Raw genomic sequence first — 14,576 nt, forward strand, 5'->3', positions numbered from 1 at the left:
GAGCAGTGCGAGAGAGAGAAAGAGCACGAGCGCGCACACGAGATTCCAAACAGCCGGAGGACATGGCGACCCCCAGACGTCGCGGGCTTCGAGCCCGGAGAGGCCTCGGTTACCGTGCGGCATTTTTCTGACAGTTTAGTACCGCATTACACATGCCTAGGCCCGGATCCCGCAGCCACCGGTCGCATATGGCATAGCGGCGGCTCCAGTGTGTGTGTGTGTGTGTGAGATAACGGATAGAACGGGGGGAAACCGGGTTGGTTCTGGTGTCTCTCGGGTAGGGTTTTGGAAACAACATTGAACAACAACGCCGTGTTGAGTGAGTGTTTGGTTGGTGAAGTGGTTGAAAGCATGAAACATCCCTCGCCCCAAAAAACACTTAGGCCAACGAGGCGTGTGTATGTGTGAGTGCGAGGGTGTTTATAAAACCGGCTGGCTGGCTCGTGGCTGGCATAAGAAAAAAAAACCCAAGCGATTTTCCTCCCATTTAAATGCAGCACCATTTGTCCGTCATCGTCGGCAGCTGGCATAAGTGAAAAGAGGTTGCTTTTTTCTGCTGCAAACACCCGAAAAAAACGCGAAAAGCCCTTTGCAGCAGTGTCGGAACAGGGTGGTTACATGCTTGCGGGTCGTTGTATCGAAAGTTGCGCAACAATATAAGCGCATCCTAATTACCCGCGTGGCAGACGAATTGGCGAAGACGAACGGTGTGACGGCAATGGCAAAAGCCGACTACACGTACGCACGGAGGTGCGTGTGATCAAGTACAGGTGTAAAACGCTGTCCACCGTTCGATCGATTCGAACCCGTCGTCGTGTATCGATTAGTAACAGCACCTCGTTGGTTGGTCTACCTAATGTCCCTTAGAGTTCTCTTTTTTACCTTTGCCGATAATTGTTCGAACTATAACTTCCAGACCGACCGGCTTCCAGTGTACTCTGTCATTACTCAACGCAAGACAATTAATCTAACGATTACCTATGAACTAGAACAAGTTCCGCGGCGAATGACTATCTGCTGTTCGAGTACGCTCCTCACTCTCTGCATCACTTTTGATGTTCTTTTACTCGCTCTTTTTTCTCCGTCTCACTCTCACTCAAACACGCGCACACAGTGCAAACATCTCAATGTTTGTAAGCAGCAATATTGTCATGAAGGCGTCGAGTGCTGTGGTGTGCTGTAATTTTCGGCCACCGCTGGTTGATGCTTGGTCATAGTGCACCCGGCTAGCGCAAACGGCACCAAACAAAAAACAAAACAACAGTCGTTAACCAACTGCCAACACACGATACGTACCGCTAATGGAAGCGATGTTGGCACGGCGCGAACTTTCCCTGCATTCGTCAGCAACCTCAATGTCCGTGGGTAGCGAGGTGGACATCACGCCAACGACCAGACCTGCCGGGGTTTCAAGCATGGGAAACAGTAAGGGAGTGGATGGGACTTTAGTGTTGCACCACAACTTACCCGACTCGCTGGGTTCCGTTTCCGTTTCGGACTTGCTCGAGATCGGACCCTGGTAGATGCCGTTGATGGGGTTCGCTGTGTTCTGAAGGGGAAAAAGTTGGTACGTGTTAGTGTGCTTGGTGCCAGAAGGAAGGGGTTTTGTCCTTTACAAGTAACTTACCTTCGCGATCTGTAACAGCACTATTGAGTGTTTGATGTTATCCAGCATTGCCTAAATGGTGCCAAGTGGAGAGGAGATGAAGATTAATAATGATACGATGATAGCTGGAAGTGTTCGTAAGATCATCCCAAAAACAACGCGATGACTTACGTTAACGTGCTCGTTGATGGTTTTCAGTTGCGTGGCTTCCTCCGTGTCACCGAGCGTTTCCAATCTCGCTTCCAGTTTCTGGGGGAAGGAGAAAAAAGGAAAACCAAAAACACCGAATACGTCAGCAGGATCTTTAACACTTGCTAAGAATGAAACACGCCTACCGTTGTTTGGTCAATCATAAGCTGCAGAAACGCGTCCGCCTCCGTTACCTTCCGGTCGAACAGGACCAGATTGTTGGAGCGCCGGATACTGGTGCCGGGTGTACTACTGCTACCACCACCGACACTACCCGTGCCACCGCCAGCACCAACTCCGCTGCCCGGACCGCCACCGACGCCGCCGGTTGTGAAGCCCATCGCGCTACTCTGTGCGCTCGTGCTACCGCTGCCGTAGTTGTACTGCTGGTCCCACAGCGCTCTGCTCCGGTTCGCGTGCCGCAGTATCGAGTCCTCCAGGCGACGAACCCATTTTTCGCGTTCCTCTGCATCGCGCGCCTATTATGGATTCGGTGTTTATGTGTGTGGGCCATTCCGACGCGATAAACCAGGACACGTGACGGATAGGTACAACGTACAGATTGGGTTGGGTGTATGAGTGTGTGGGGAATTATTACCAGAAAAATGGAAAATCGTTAGCCACACGTGAGAGACGGGCGTTTTTTGTCGCCCCCCTGTACACTATTTACCTGAAAGTGGAACGTCTTGTGATCGACGGTGATCGTGAATGTGTTGACGTCCTGGTCGTCGATGCCAATGATGGCACCCTTTAGCCGTACGCAGCCTCGCCGGACGCCTTTCATCATCTTTTCTTTGGACTGGAAGAAGAAAAGACAAAAAAAGAGAGCTTGGTGTTACTTGGAGTTGATTGTGATAGGAAGTTCTCTGCAAGTACGGTATAGTTAGTGCGGACAAGAAATAATGACTCCCAAGAATAACTTGCGCTCATTAAACATTAATATCTTCAGTTTGTTAGCTCGGAGAGCCTTCACCAGTGTTCACCATACTAACTCCGTCTAAATCTGTCCACTCATAAAAAGAATAGGCCGGTAGATAATGAGAACAACGAACCACCACGGCTGTACTCCGTAATGTGACGCACACATGCATGAGTAATTAAATTTTCGTGGATAATTAAGCAAAGCACGCGTCAACGAGTCGTTTGGTGCGGTCTAATACCGTGTTTATACCATCGCATCCAGTGGCGTGAAACTGCCCAATCAATCAGGTCTATTTCCAAGCATGCGGCGTAGGGGGGATCATGAAGAATGAAGCGAAAATATTCATGAAGCTATTTCTATTCATGTTTCTAATGCAGTATATTTATAGGCTAGTGAGAAGACCAGACCATAAAGTGTTGAATTGGAGTAGTAATTACGAAGTGCACGTTACAGTACCGACTTTAAATAATAATTTTCTGTTTTTAAGCCCTACCAGTTGACACTCCCCAAAACCCGACACCGCCAAACCGTGTCCTTGAAAAGCTCACACTGAGAACCCTTGGGTCGGGAGGAAAGTACACACAAACCCAAACCCGACCCGATTGCTTGCCAAAAAAACTTGTTTATCTGTCGCCAAGAAGCAGTTGGTGGCGCTTGTTCTAAACGCCTGTGTCCCCTCCGTTTCGCGTACCGTAGTGGCTTGTCAGGCAGGGAGAGCCTTGTACGAGTAGTCGCTTCTTACGGCACCCGTACCTCAAGTGCTTATAAACAGTCGCGTGGTTAGCGCGCGTCCTCAGTACGATCGGCACTTTTCTTAGTATCTGAGGCTCCGGCGGTTTGGTCGGCCGATTCTTGGTGTGCAAAAAAAACAAGCTTAATGGCAAGCTAAAAGCAAGTATAGCTCTTTCGCTTATTTCTTCTTTTGGGCAGCAAAAAACCTCCACGGGGCAAAAGCTACCTCCTCCAAACCAACCGGTGTGTGTGTGTTGTTGTGCATAGTGTGTATGTTGTGGTTGCTGTTGGGCAGCTTTGCAAGTTGCACATGGTCACCACGGGGTTCTGACTGTTGCCGGAGTTGACCCCTGTCCAGCGGATAGTACCTGTGAGGGCTGTGCTGTGAGTGATTAGCCGTTTTTAGCTCGTGTTTAGCGTACAGTGCCACACACAGACACACCTTTTAAGATGGACCTGTACCAGTATTACATCTACGAAAATGCCGGTAAGTGATGTTGCACATATCTCCCCTCTCTTGAATTGAAACAGAAAAAACAGGTGGACACTTTTTAATGCCTTTTCTCTGCATGTTTACTTTTTTGCATCGTTTGAATGTGTGGATAGATCAACGAACTAAAGACTGGTTTCTGGCGGGGTCACCGTTTCCAATCGTCGGCATCATTATCTGCTACCTAGCGCTGGTGTACGTCATAGTTCCAAGGTAATTGCCAGTATGATCACTCCATCGAAAACCAACATCTAATGTACCATCTTATTGTGTACTCGGAAAACGGAAACAAGGTACATGCGTAACCGGGAAGCCTACCAGCTGAAAACGTTCATGGGATTCTACAACCTGTTCCAGGTGCTGTACTGTGTGTTTCTGATTACAAATGTAAGTGCCACATGCCACTTCACACCCAGGCATTAGCAAGCGTTTCCTTCCGAACCAATCAAGGTCCAATCTCTTCCTCTCTCTTCGTTGCAGCTAGTGAAGGCCGGCTGGAGGCCATACTTTTTCTACCGATGCGTCGAGACGGACTACTCGGACGACCCGAAGGCAGTGCTGATGGTTGAGACGACCTGGTATCTGCTGATGATCAAGCTGTTCGAGCTGCTCGAGACGGTGCTGTTCGTGCTGCGCAAGAAGCAGAACCAGGTCACGCTGTTGCACGTCTACCATCACATCAGCACGTTCGTGATAGCGTACATCTACACCAAATACATTGGAGGTGAGTTTAACATGGCTAAACGGTTGTTTCAATAATTTTTAAAACTCTATTCATTTGCTTTCGACAGGAAGCATGCTCACGTTCTCGATCGTGGCGAACTGTGTCGTGCACATCATCATGTACTCGTACTACTTCATGTCCGCGTACGATGTGCCGCTGTTTAAGTTTCTCGTCGCAAAGTACAAAAAGTACATTACCAGCATTCAACTGGTAGGTAGTGGTGTGTAGATCGATAGAGCATCAAATTCTTCAAGCACATCTAACTAATCTAACCCTCTCTAACTCTCATTCTCCCTCGCACACAGATTCAGTTCTGTCTGATGATGGTGAACAATCTGCTCGGGCTCAATCCGAGCTGCAACGTGTCCCGCCCGTTCCTGGCCATGTACATACCGAACATCCTGATCCTGACCTATCTGTTTTACGATTTTTACAACAAAGCCTACAGCAAATCGAAATCCGCCAACAAAGTGAAACAATAAGCATGGGAGGGGGGGGGGAAGGGTCGGTTTGGTTTTGGTTGGGTTGCATGCCCACGGTAGCTGCTTTCTTTTCTTGCTTGATTGGCACCGAAATCCTTGGAGAGTGCAATAATAAATCGATTTTATGTTCTCGCGCGTTATTGGGACAGGCCGCAAAGGGAGCGGTAGCACCTTCGCTTTTGTTTGGGGACAGGACAGGCAACTTTTGTGCTCCAATTCAGACACACATAGCAGGGCTAATATATCGTTTCAATGCCTTAGAGACAGGACGATGGGAAAGCTTTAACTAATGTGATTGAATTCGAGGGAATTGTGTATCGTTTTGGTAGGAGAGGTTTGATTTTGGTTGGTTCATTTATGGATAGGATTTGCTGCAGTAGTAAAAGGGGAAAGGCAGAAAAAGGTGAAACGTTTGTTGACAATTACGTACCAGAAGACGGGTTATTTCCTTTTTGTTTTATAGATTAATCCTTTTTGTTGCTGTTAGACATGCAGTAACCAATAGCAAACTATCATGGAAATATCGTTACAATCCTGGGCTCGTGACCGCGGACCGAGACAGATACGAAACGGGAGGGCAAGGAAAGACCGTTTGGTTTTTCTCCTTCGTTTTATCACTGCGACATAAATTTAGCTTCCAAGTGCATATAGATATATAGATAGAGAGAGAGAGAGAGAGAGAGTGTGTAAGAGAGAGAGAGAGAGTTGCAGCGAATGGCAAATTTAAACATTTAAAAACAGAGATTCAATTGCTACTTGCAGTTTACACAACAAGGTACACCCCTCAAAAGATGCAGAGATGGTCCAGCAACTAGTTACGAGAGCAACGCTCACACAAAAAATTCCAATGAAATTATAAACAACGAAGAATTAATCAAAAATAAAGAACAACACGCGTTGTTCTTAAAGTATAATTTTACATCACTGTGTTGTAATGTTCGATCCTTTTAAAAGTAGGTATGGATATTGAAGAGAAAACGATCTTAATTATGCTGGAGAACATAATTATAAAGCACTGACATATTTTTGATAGGGCTGTGAAGCACAACGAGTCAATTTTACTTTTTTTAAAATACATTTTGAATCTTAAAACACAACATGTGATTTATATTCCGCATCTTTTTCCGTTATTTCCCCGCCAAAGCTATTTGCACGCAAGCTATGCATGCGATGGTAAAGTTGAACGCAATTATAGTGTGCAAGTTAAACGGGGGGTTGCATGCTAGAGGTAGAATCGGTTGTGCTTTTCTGCTCAACATTGCTGATTCGAACGATCGCGATGCTTTCGATGGTGGTATTAAATATCAGAATAACGCCGTTGTTTTGAGCAATAAAATAGTATTGTTGTTATTCTTTTTTTGCGCGACAACCACAGTGTCGGAATAGTTGTTTTTGTCACTTAACGCTTATCTCATTAGATATTCTACAATGGTTCATCTTCTTTGGCACAACAACCGTCGTCGGTCAAGGCCTGCCTGTACCCACTTAGTGAAGTGAGCTTTGGCTTTCAGTGACTTATTATTACCATAGTAGGATAGTCAGTCATACGTACGAGAGCACGGTCTATTGGGGACTTAAACCCATGACGGGCATGTTATTAAGTCGTACGAGTTGACGACTGTACCACCAGACCGGCCCAATGGTTAGTACCCGTTTGAAACTATGTCAACAACGAACGGTCCTACATAAAGTATCCTATTTAAGACTTCAGTCACATTAAAAACGGATTTCCCGGAAGAAAGATAACAATCGAACCAATTTGGCAAAGCGTGATCAATGTTTTAAAGCTTTTAGAACTTTGTGGTGGCTTGAAGCGAGTAATATATCGGATAGTCGATGACAGCCGGATAGTCAATCCTTGCTACGGGGGACGGTCCATTCTAGGCTTGAACCCATGACGGGCATGTTATTGAGTCGTTCGAGTTGACGACTGTATTGATATTGTATAGCTATTGATCCATTAACTAACAACAATTTATAATGTTTACAATCAACAAAAAACTTCCTTGTGTTCAATTTACATTGTAAATTTGAAAAGGCAGTTTTTTTTTATTTTTTCGTAAAGTTGTTTATGCGGACTCGATAACGAGTCTTTTTCTTTCGATAAGCATTTGGCCAAAGTAACAAAAAATAGCTGCTATTGTCGTTGCTGAAGCTAAACGCGGCTATTAAGAAGACAAACTGTATCGAGACAGGATGAGATTGAAAATACCCGCTGCTCAAAAAGTCTTAACACGTTTTAGTCCAATTCCATAGTCCAAAGTCCAATTGTTTTGCAAACGTAATCCACAAAGTTCCTGAATAAAGTTTAAAATCCACACAACAGAACAGTATCGCAAACAGACACTACAACAAAACTTTGCTATGTTTGTTTGATTTGCGCTTCAAAAAAACAAAACACATCATGCGTCCAATCCTCCTCCCCCAACCCCTTTTTGGCACCGTCGTAATGTTAGATCATGCGAAATAAGCATACGCCAGTGATGATTACACTTGATAGAACAAAATTGTGGCCCTGCGTGTGTAAAGCCAAACCCATTACGATAAGTCAGCGCACGATCTCTGTTTGCTTGTGGGCCAGCTATCAAAAGACCCCAGCGTTGTTGATCTAACGCGCGAACAACAATCATATTGATAGCAGATACTTCCAAAACTCCGGTATCAGGATGTAACTTGCAGGGGATAATAACAGGGGAATGCTATCATGTGTTACGTTGCAAATATCTGAGCTTTTGCCGTTGCAAAGGTGCACATTTTCAAGTGTAACCGAAACTGTAACAAGGAGATTTAGATATGGGGGCTAGAATTTGAGAGAGACTAGTTAATTTGGCCCGGTTGCAGGTTTCGCAACAGAACATAGACGTGTAGACTGACTGCAGGGCATATTTAAATGTTTTCATGCAAACATGTAGATAAGCATTCCTGCTCTCTTTTGATGTATTTTTACTGATACTTTTTATGACCGTGTTGCTATCTTGGTACAGGTTTCCATCCAATTCTTATCCCGGTTTATAGCCCTTCCATAGTTTGGTCTTATTTACTTATTTAAATGTTTTATTTACAAATGTTAGTGTTTCCATTACATTAGCAATCGTGGCCCACTTTCTTTTTCAATATGTTTGACTATCGGCTGGACTTGTGGTACAGTCGTCAACTCGTACGACTTAACAACATGCCCATTGTGGGTTCAAGTTCCAATATGACTGACTATTATCCTGCTATAGGTTATCAAAAAGTCACTAAAAACCAAGCCCGATGTGGCGGTTGTTGTGGTAATGAAGAAGATGTTTGACTATTCCGCTATCATTGACCATTTTTACAACCATATAGGACATACGAAAATTTAATTTAGTCATGCTGAACTTATGAAATAGCTTCTATTAAATGATGTCATGACATTCATAAGACATATGGGTCTTCCATCCACAGGGCTCACTATCACGACTTATTATTGACCCGTGCCCTATCTTCTACAAGACTATTTGTGTACCAAGTAGCCATGGATATTCAGGAGTGCTAAATTCAAATAAAATCAATAAAACAAACTTCATTTAACTTTGTTACTTCATCATGTGCTTATATAAAAAAAACCCATGGCCCAGGAATGTACTTATTCCGTGTATATTATTATTGTATGTTAAGCAATACGGCCTTTTTGGACCGTTACTCCTGAATAAAAAAATGGTTGTATATTATTCCGTGGGAAATATAAACCCGTTATATGCATGTTTTAAAGTTTTTCACTTAGTCCTAGTTATGCAGCTCCGATGGTTTCACTATTTTGCATGGTACCACGCATTTTTTTGATAATTTACATTGAAAAATTGTAATTGTTAAACGTTCATAGCGAACAATTTGGCAATCCTTTCAAGCAAGAATTTGACCGCATTTGGATGATGGTACAGGAAGCAAATACATGATAGTTCGAAGCAAGTCTTTTTATTTAAACGTTTTGAACTACACAAAAACACTACTACGCATGTTAAAATGGATGGAGCGAGGTGGAATCTCCACCACAGAATTATTTAGAAGCACTGGGAATAATTTGATAATTATTGATACACTTTCAACACGTGTGTTTAAGAAAACAATGATGTATTTTGATCTGAAAATATATCAATGATTCAATCACTCTACCATTGCTCGTTGCCTCGAAGAAAGGAAACTCCGCAAAGAAATAAAAATCATCCAAGCACCCATATTTGGTTAGCAACACTGTTCTATAGTGTGAGTAACTTTTTCGTACACAGAGATTCTATAGTGAGCAATCGTGTCACCTATGAGCGTAACGTGAGCGTAACGTGAGCGTCATCTCTTACTTCGTTTTGTATAGGGAGATTAATTTGTTTCTCCATCCGCTTTCATTCAATGCTAAAATGACGGGGAATCAAAAATTGATACCATTAAACCCTGATCGAGGATTAAAAGGAATGTAATCTAATAATTACAGTAGATAGTGTAGACGTAATATTTGTAATCTACAACACTAGATACTGAACAAGCTTCTGATAGTACTTTCTAGAGCGTCACTCTCTTACGTCAAGGTATTGGGTTGGCGCTAAGCTTTGCTAGCCACTGTCTAGAAATTCTTCAATATCTTTTATCCAAACCAATACGACGCCAATTTCCGTCAAACCAATACGCAAACCCATATTTAATCATCTATAGTGTACTGTCTGTAGTTTGAATCTATCTTCAGATCGTAGCTAACAATATCCAGTTTTGAAACATCCCTCAAAATTGTCATTTTGTATACTTTTGTCTAATTACCTTTTGTTTTTGACATGTTTGTTCATAATCAGGCAACACTCTAATGTGTCACATTAATACTTTCTTTTCCACTAGCTGCCATTTCGCTACGATGGATAAAATAATATTTTTGTAACCTTTAGTAAATATTTTCAAGTTTCAAATCTCCAAACCCTCATATGGAGCCGTCTTCGGAGCAAGTACGTTTACGCCAAAAAGAAGAAGTTATAATAATGATGTTCTTGCTAAAGCATCTTTTCGGAAGTGATTTCTCGGGTTTAAAAAGGAAGTTTTAGTTCAGAAGATAAAGCACATGCCGAAAATTTGAGAACGTACTATCCAGAGGCGATCCTCGATGATCCTTGGCGTGTTTTTCGCCAATAAATCGCTTAACACTAGTATATCAGTACCTCAGCTAGTCTTTTGCGAACGATAAAAAGCTTTGTGAATGTCCTGAAAGGTGGGGATTTATTGTCCAATATAAACTGAAATCGAGCAACGACACGTCATGGGTTCAAATCCCGTATGGACTGTGCCCCTGTCCTGCTATGGATGAACCAATGAGTCACAGGAAAGCCAAGACCACTAGTGGTACAGACGGACCTTGACCGACATTGGTTGTTGTGCCAAAGAAGAAGAAGAAAAATAGTTCACCATCTGGTGATACACAGGAAAGCGATGCATAATATTAAATAATAAAGCGTGTACATTCTACTTTCCTCCAACATCGGTCCAAACTTTCACGAAATCGTTGTGACGCAATGTTGCAAAATAACATAATAAAACCCGTTAAATGAAAGTACATTTTTGGGGGTACAAAACGGGTCCAAGGAGAACGGTCCCATCGTCAAGCAGTCCTGTAATCGGCGATCGCCACCAAAGTGGTTAAAAATAGTATAGAACGATTTGCTTACGGCATTATTGTAACAACTATTTTACTAGATTTCAGATTGTTACTAGCGTTTGTTGAGCTAAGCTTTCGATGTTTTCTTTTCTTATTCCATTCTATGGGGCTTATATTCTTCCATAGTGATAGGTAAGTCATGATCATCCAAATATGGTTGACGAAAGCTCCCAGAGCCTGCTAATTTCTCATCTAGTCCGCCAATATCCTCCCGCACACCCCCACCTTTCTTCAATCTAGCCTTCAGTACCCACACTTTCGAATGACCCTCGCCGCGATCGTAGGCAACCGGTGCGACACCGGTTGCTACGTTGCGTGACTTTTTTCCTCCACCCGAGCGTGATACAAAACGGACCGGCGTGCGCGTGTTGCATCGCCGATTCGAGGGAGTGGACGCGAGCGGAGAGCGGACATTTCTATTCGCTTTATGGGGACGCAGGACGGGCGCGTCAGGGTGAAAACCGAGCGTACCGAGCAGCGCCAGAGCGGGGACAACAATTTCGCGCAGCACAGTCCCACACACACTCCGAGAGCACGCCCGCTCGAGCGCTTCAGTTGACGTCCAACCGTCATCGAAGGGAGCCGCACACGGAAGACGCTTCCAAAGCCCTGCGCCGGTTTTCACTGTTTTTCGCGCATCTAGGAGTTTTTGCGCGGTGCGTTCTAGTGGCAAGGTGCTGTGTGTGTGTGTGCGTGTGAAGAGGGAACGGGAGTAGCAAGAATGGATTCTAACGGAACCGAAACGGTGGGCGAGACGCTGCAGCAGCAGTTCGGCCACTGGTACACCTTCCTGGTGGAGGACCTCAGCGACAAGCGTGCCGCCCATCTACCGTTCCTGCACAGCCCGCTGTGGCCACTGTCCGTCCTCTCCCTCTACTTCCTGCTCGTGTTCTACTGGATACCGAAGTAAGTCGAATGGGCCTTTTGGTCCCAAGTGAATCCCCCCCTCCCTCTCTGAGCTACCATCTCAACGACCCATTCTGCATTCTGCGTTCTCTCACCCATCCCCCCCCCAGCTACATGCGCGATCGCAAACCGTACGATCTGCGCAAGCTGCTGCTCGCGTACAACGTGTTCCAGGTGGTGGTGTGCTACTTCCTGATCCGGCAGCTCGTACGGCACGGCTGGACCTTCCGCTACCTCTACACGTGCGAGCTGGCCGACTACTCGAACAGCAAGAACGCGATCGGCTTTCTGCACGCCGCCTACCTCAACTACTGCGTCAAGACGGCCGAGCTGGTCGAAACGGTGCTGTTCGCGCTGCGCAAGAAGCGCAGCCAGATTTCCTTCCTGCACGTCTACCATCACGTGTTCACGTACCTGCTGGCCTGGATATTCGCCAAGTACGTCGGAGGTAGGTTGGGGCTCAAAACGCTGTGTGTGCGGGGTGCGCAGTAGGACAGTGGATGATCAACGTTTTATTTGCCTATTTACCCCCTCACTCCCCGGTCGGGTGCGCACAGGAAGCATGCTAACGTACACAATCATCGTCAACTCGCTGGTGCACATGTGCATGTACTCGTACTATCTGCTCGCCGTCATACCGAGCTACGTGCCGTTCTCGCTGGGCAGGCTGAAGCGCTACATCACCGCTCTCCAGATTGTAAGTGTTTATGTTACTGTCCTCCGCTCCAAAAAAAAAAACAAAACCTTTCTTTTTGCTTCATTTTGCATACCTGCTACACATCATACTGCTATCTACTACTTCCGCCCTACTACTCGAACACAGATACAGCTGGTTAGCATACTGGTGAACATACTGTTCGCGATGCGCAGCAGCTGCGCCATCCCGCGCACCCACATCCTGCTGTACGCACCGTACATGGTGGTGCTGATCTCGATGTTCATCAACTTCTACCTGAAGACGTACAGCGGCATCACGACCGCACTGAACGTGTGCTACACCGGCGGCGGTCTCCAGAAGAAGGTTCAATAATTTTAAGGGAAAAGAGAGAGAGAGTGCCCTCAAAAAAAAAAACACACTACCACAGTGCCGCACAGTGTGAGTGTTTACAAGTGAGTGGACAATTAAGTTTCGAAGAAATATTCACCAACTGCTGCCACACTCGATTAGGGATGTGCAATAAGAGTGTGTAAAAAGCCAACCACAACAGCAACAGCAACCACAAAGTGATGCGTTACGGAAATCGCTTATGATTCCCAGTGATTAGAAGCAACAAAAAAAAAAAACAACACAGAAAACAGACACACACGCGTGCAGGTATGGCACCGGTCCAAAGCCCCAAAGCCAGGGCCATGCGTTGGGGGAAAGAAGAGGAAGAAGCTGCCGCTGCCATTGATAGGGGTTGGGGGGAGGGTACGAATGGGAGGGTTTGGGAACTGAATGCCAACCCGCAGTCTAAATAGCATTTGCATTGACAAACTGATGCAAAATTATCTTGCACACATTGGCCTTCTCTCTCTCTCTCTGTTTTTTTGTTGTTTTGTAATGCGCACCGGAACACACATACACACACACACAAACACACAAAGAATAGACTTTATTCTGTTGTGATTGATCTAATGCCGCTTATCGCTTGTGCACGGTACGGGCGTTACGTAGTACTGCGACCGGGGTCAATAATTAAGCTTAGCAGCGCGTTACCGCGTTTGCCACCCATCCGGAAGGATGAAGAATGATTTCACGAATTTACAAACCACACATACAGATAAACATACGCACACAGCAACTCTAAAGTGCATAAACAAGTGTGTGTCTGAATCGTAGCCTATAGTTTGTGCGCGGAGTTGGTTGGGGAGGCGAGTTAAATTATATTGCTTAATTATCGGTAAGTGTTTCCCTCTAAGGGAGTTAGAGGGATAAAGTGAAGGAGAAAGAGAGAGAGCGCCGGGGGTGGGCTTTAAAAGAAGAAGAAGAAGAAGGAAAAGAGGGGGGAAATGCTTTTAAAACAATGTGCAACGCACACAAACATAATAATAAAAAATAAAGCAAGCAAATGGCAAATGATGCGTAAAGGGTGTGCTTTTACTGATCTTGGCCTCGTGGACGATCCGAACGACAGCTCTCGGAGGCATCGTGATCGTTGTTCAGCCAGCACCATTATTGTAAGCAGTGGTTCGAATTCGATCGAAAACGTCCGAAAGTAACAATAAATCGTTTTTGTTTTTCTTCTTCTGTTTCTAAATCAAACGTGTTCGTGAATAATTCAATTGAATTGTATATATTGTTTCATATACTGTATTACTAAAGGAGTCTTGATTGAGAAAGCGAATTTCAGGGTTTATAATTGCTACAACAAGCACCAGCAGCACTTTCACGCAACGATCAGTCTTGTTTGGCATTGTGCGTGTGCAGTAAATCGAAATCGAAAGCTCGGAGGGTGGAATTTTAATCATTTAAATTAAACATTATTAAAAAAAAGTGATGCGCTTTTAATCACAACGACGCGATTGGGGAATCATTTATGATCTTGACGTCACATTTTCTGACGATGGGACATCTAATCTATGTTTGAGTGTGTTCGATAGGCATCTAACGAAGGTGAAATGAGCTCGTTTCGGACCTTCGAATTAAATTACCTATTCAGAAGCGTAAAGTTAGGTTTTCGTTTTCCTGAAGAAGATAAAAATATACTCGAGGCTAACGGCGCTATCATCGGGTTTTGAACTTTCGTTTCGTTGGTAAGGTACGAACGAACATTAACATAAAGGATGTAGCTAGAAAGACTGGCGGTGTACGACAAAACAAACTGACGTACTAATGCGCCTAAAGATATTTATCGAAAAAACAAGATCAAAATGCCCTTTTCTTTATGCT

General features: G+C 44.6%; 3 protein-coding genes across 9 annotated transcripts in view; 2 read left to right on the top strand and 1 right to left on the bottom strand.

The window, feature by feature from the left end:
- The window catches only part of LOC120896636 (oxysterol-binding protein-related protein 9), a 54,362-nt gene that overhangs the window by 24,024 nt on the left and 15,762 nt on the right, over positions 1-14,576 (bottom strand). The window contains exons 2-7 of the mRNA XM_040300894.1: positions 2,466-2,594; positions 1,942-2,274; positions 1,778-1,855; positions 1,628-1,678; positions 1,468-1,549; positions 1,297-1,398 (exon numbers count right to left, since the gene is read on the bottom strand). Of these exons, the coding sequence (XP_040156828.1) occupies positions 1,297-1,398; positions 1,468-1,549; positions 1,628-1,678; positions 1,778-1,855; positions 1,942-2,274; positions 2,466-2,594 (775 nt within the window). The remainder of the gene's footprint in view (positions 1-1,296; positions 1,399-1,467; positions 1,550-1,627; positions 1,679-1,777; positions 1,856-1,941; positions 2,275-2,465; positions 2,595-14,576) is intronic.
- Positions 146-6,064, top strand: LOC120896640 (elongation of very long chain fatty acids protein AAEL008004-like). 7 transcript variants are annotated; one of them, XM_040300900.1, is made up of 7 exons: positions 146-277; positions 3,648-3,936; positions 4,056-4,152; positions 4,233-4,326; positions 4,420-4,663; positions 4,731-4,873; positions 4,969-6,064. In XM_040300900.1, the coding sequence occupies exons 2-7, from the start codon at positions 3,900-3,902 to the stop codon at positions 5,143-5,145; spliced, it is 792 nt and encodes a 263-aa protein (XP_040156834.1). In that variant the 5' UTR covers positions 146-277; positions 3,648-3,899; the 3' UTR covers positions 5,146-6,064. The 7 variants fall into 7 exon arrangements, with proteins under 7 accessions (XP_040156834.1, XP_040156837.1, XP_040156840.1 ...); XM_040300903.1 differs by having other exon boundaries at positions 146-218; XM_040300906.1 differs by having other exon boundaries at positions 159-210.
- Positions 11,293-12,995, top strand: LOC120896638 (elongation of very long chain fatty acids protein 4-like). Its single transcript, XM_040300897.1, has 4 exons — positions 11,293-11,704; positions 11,815-12,152; positions 12,262-12,401; positions 12,528-12,995. Exons 1-4 carry the CDS (start codon positions 11,520-11,522, stop codon positions 12,732-12,734), a joined length of 870 nt encoding a protein of 289 aa, XP_040156831.1. The 5' UTR covers positions 11,293-11,519; the 3' UTR covers positions 12,735-12,995.

The sequence above is a fragment of the Anopheles arabiensis genome, chromosome 2 (genome assembly GCF_016920715.1).
Source record: "Anopheles arabiensis isolate DONGOLA chromosome 2, AaraD3, whole genome shotgun sequence".
Classification (NCBI taxonomy): Eukaryota; Metazoa; Arthropoda; class Insecta; order Diptera; family Culicidae; genus Anopheles; species Anopheles arabiensis.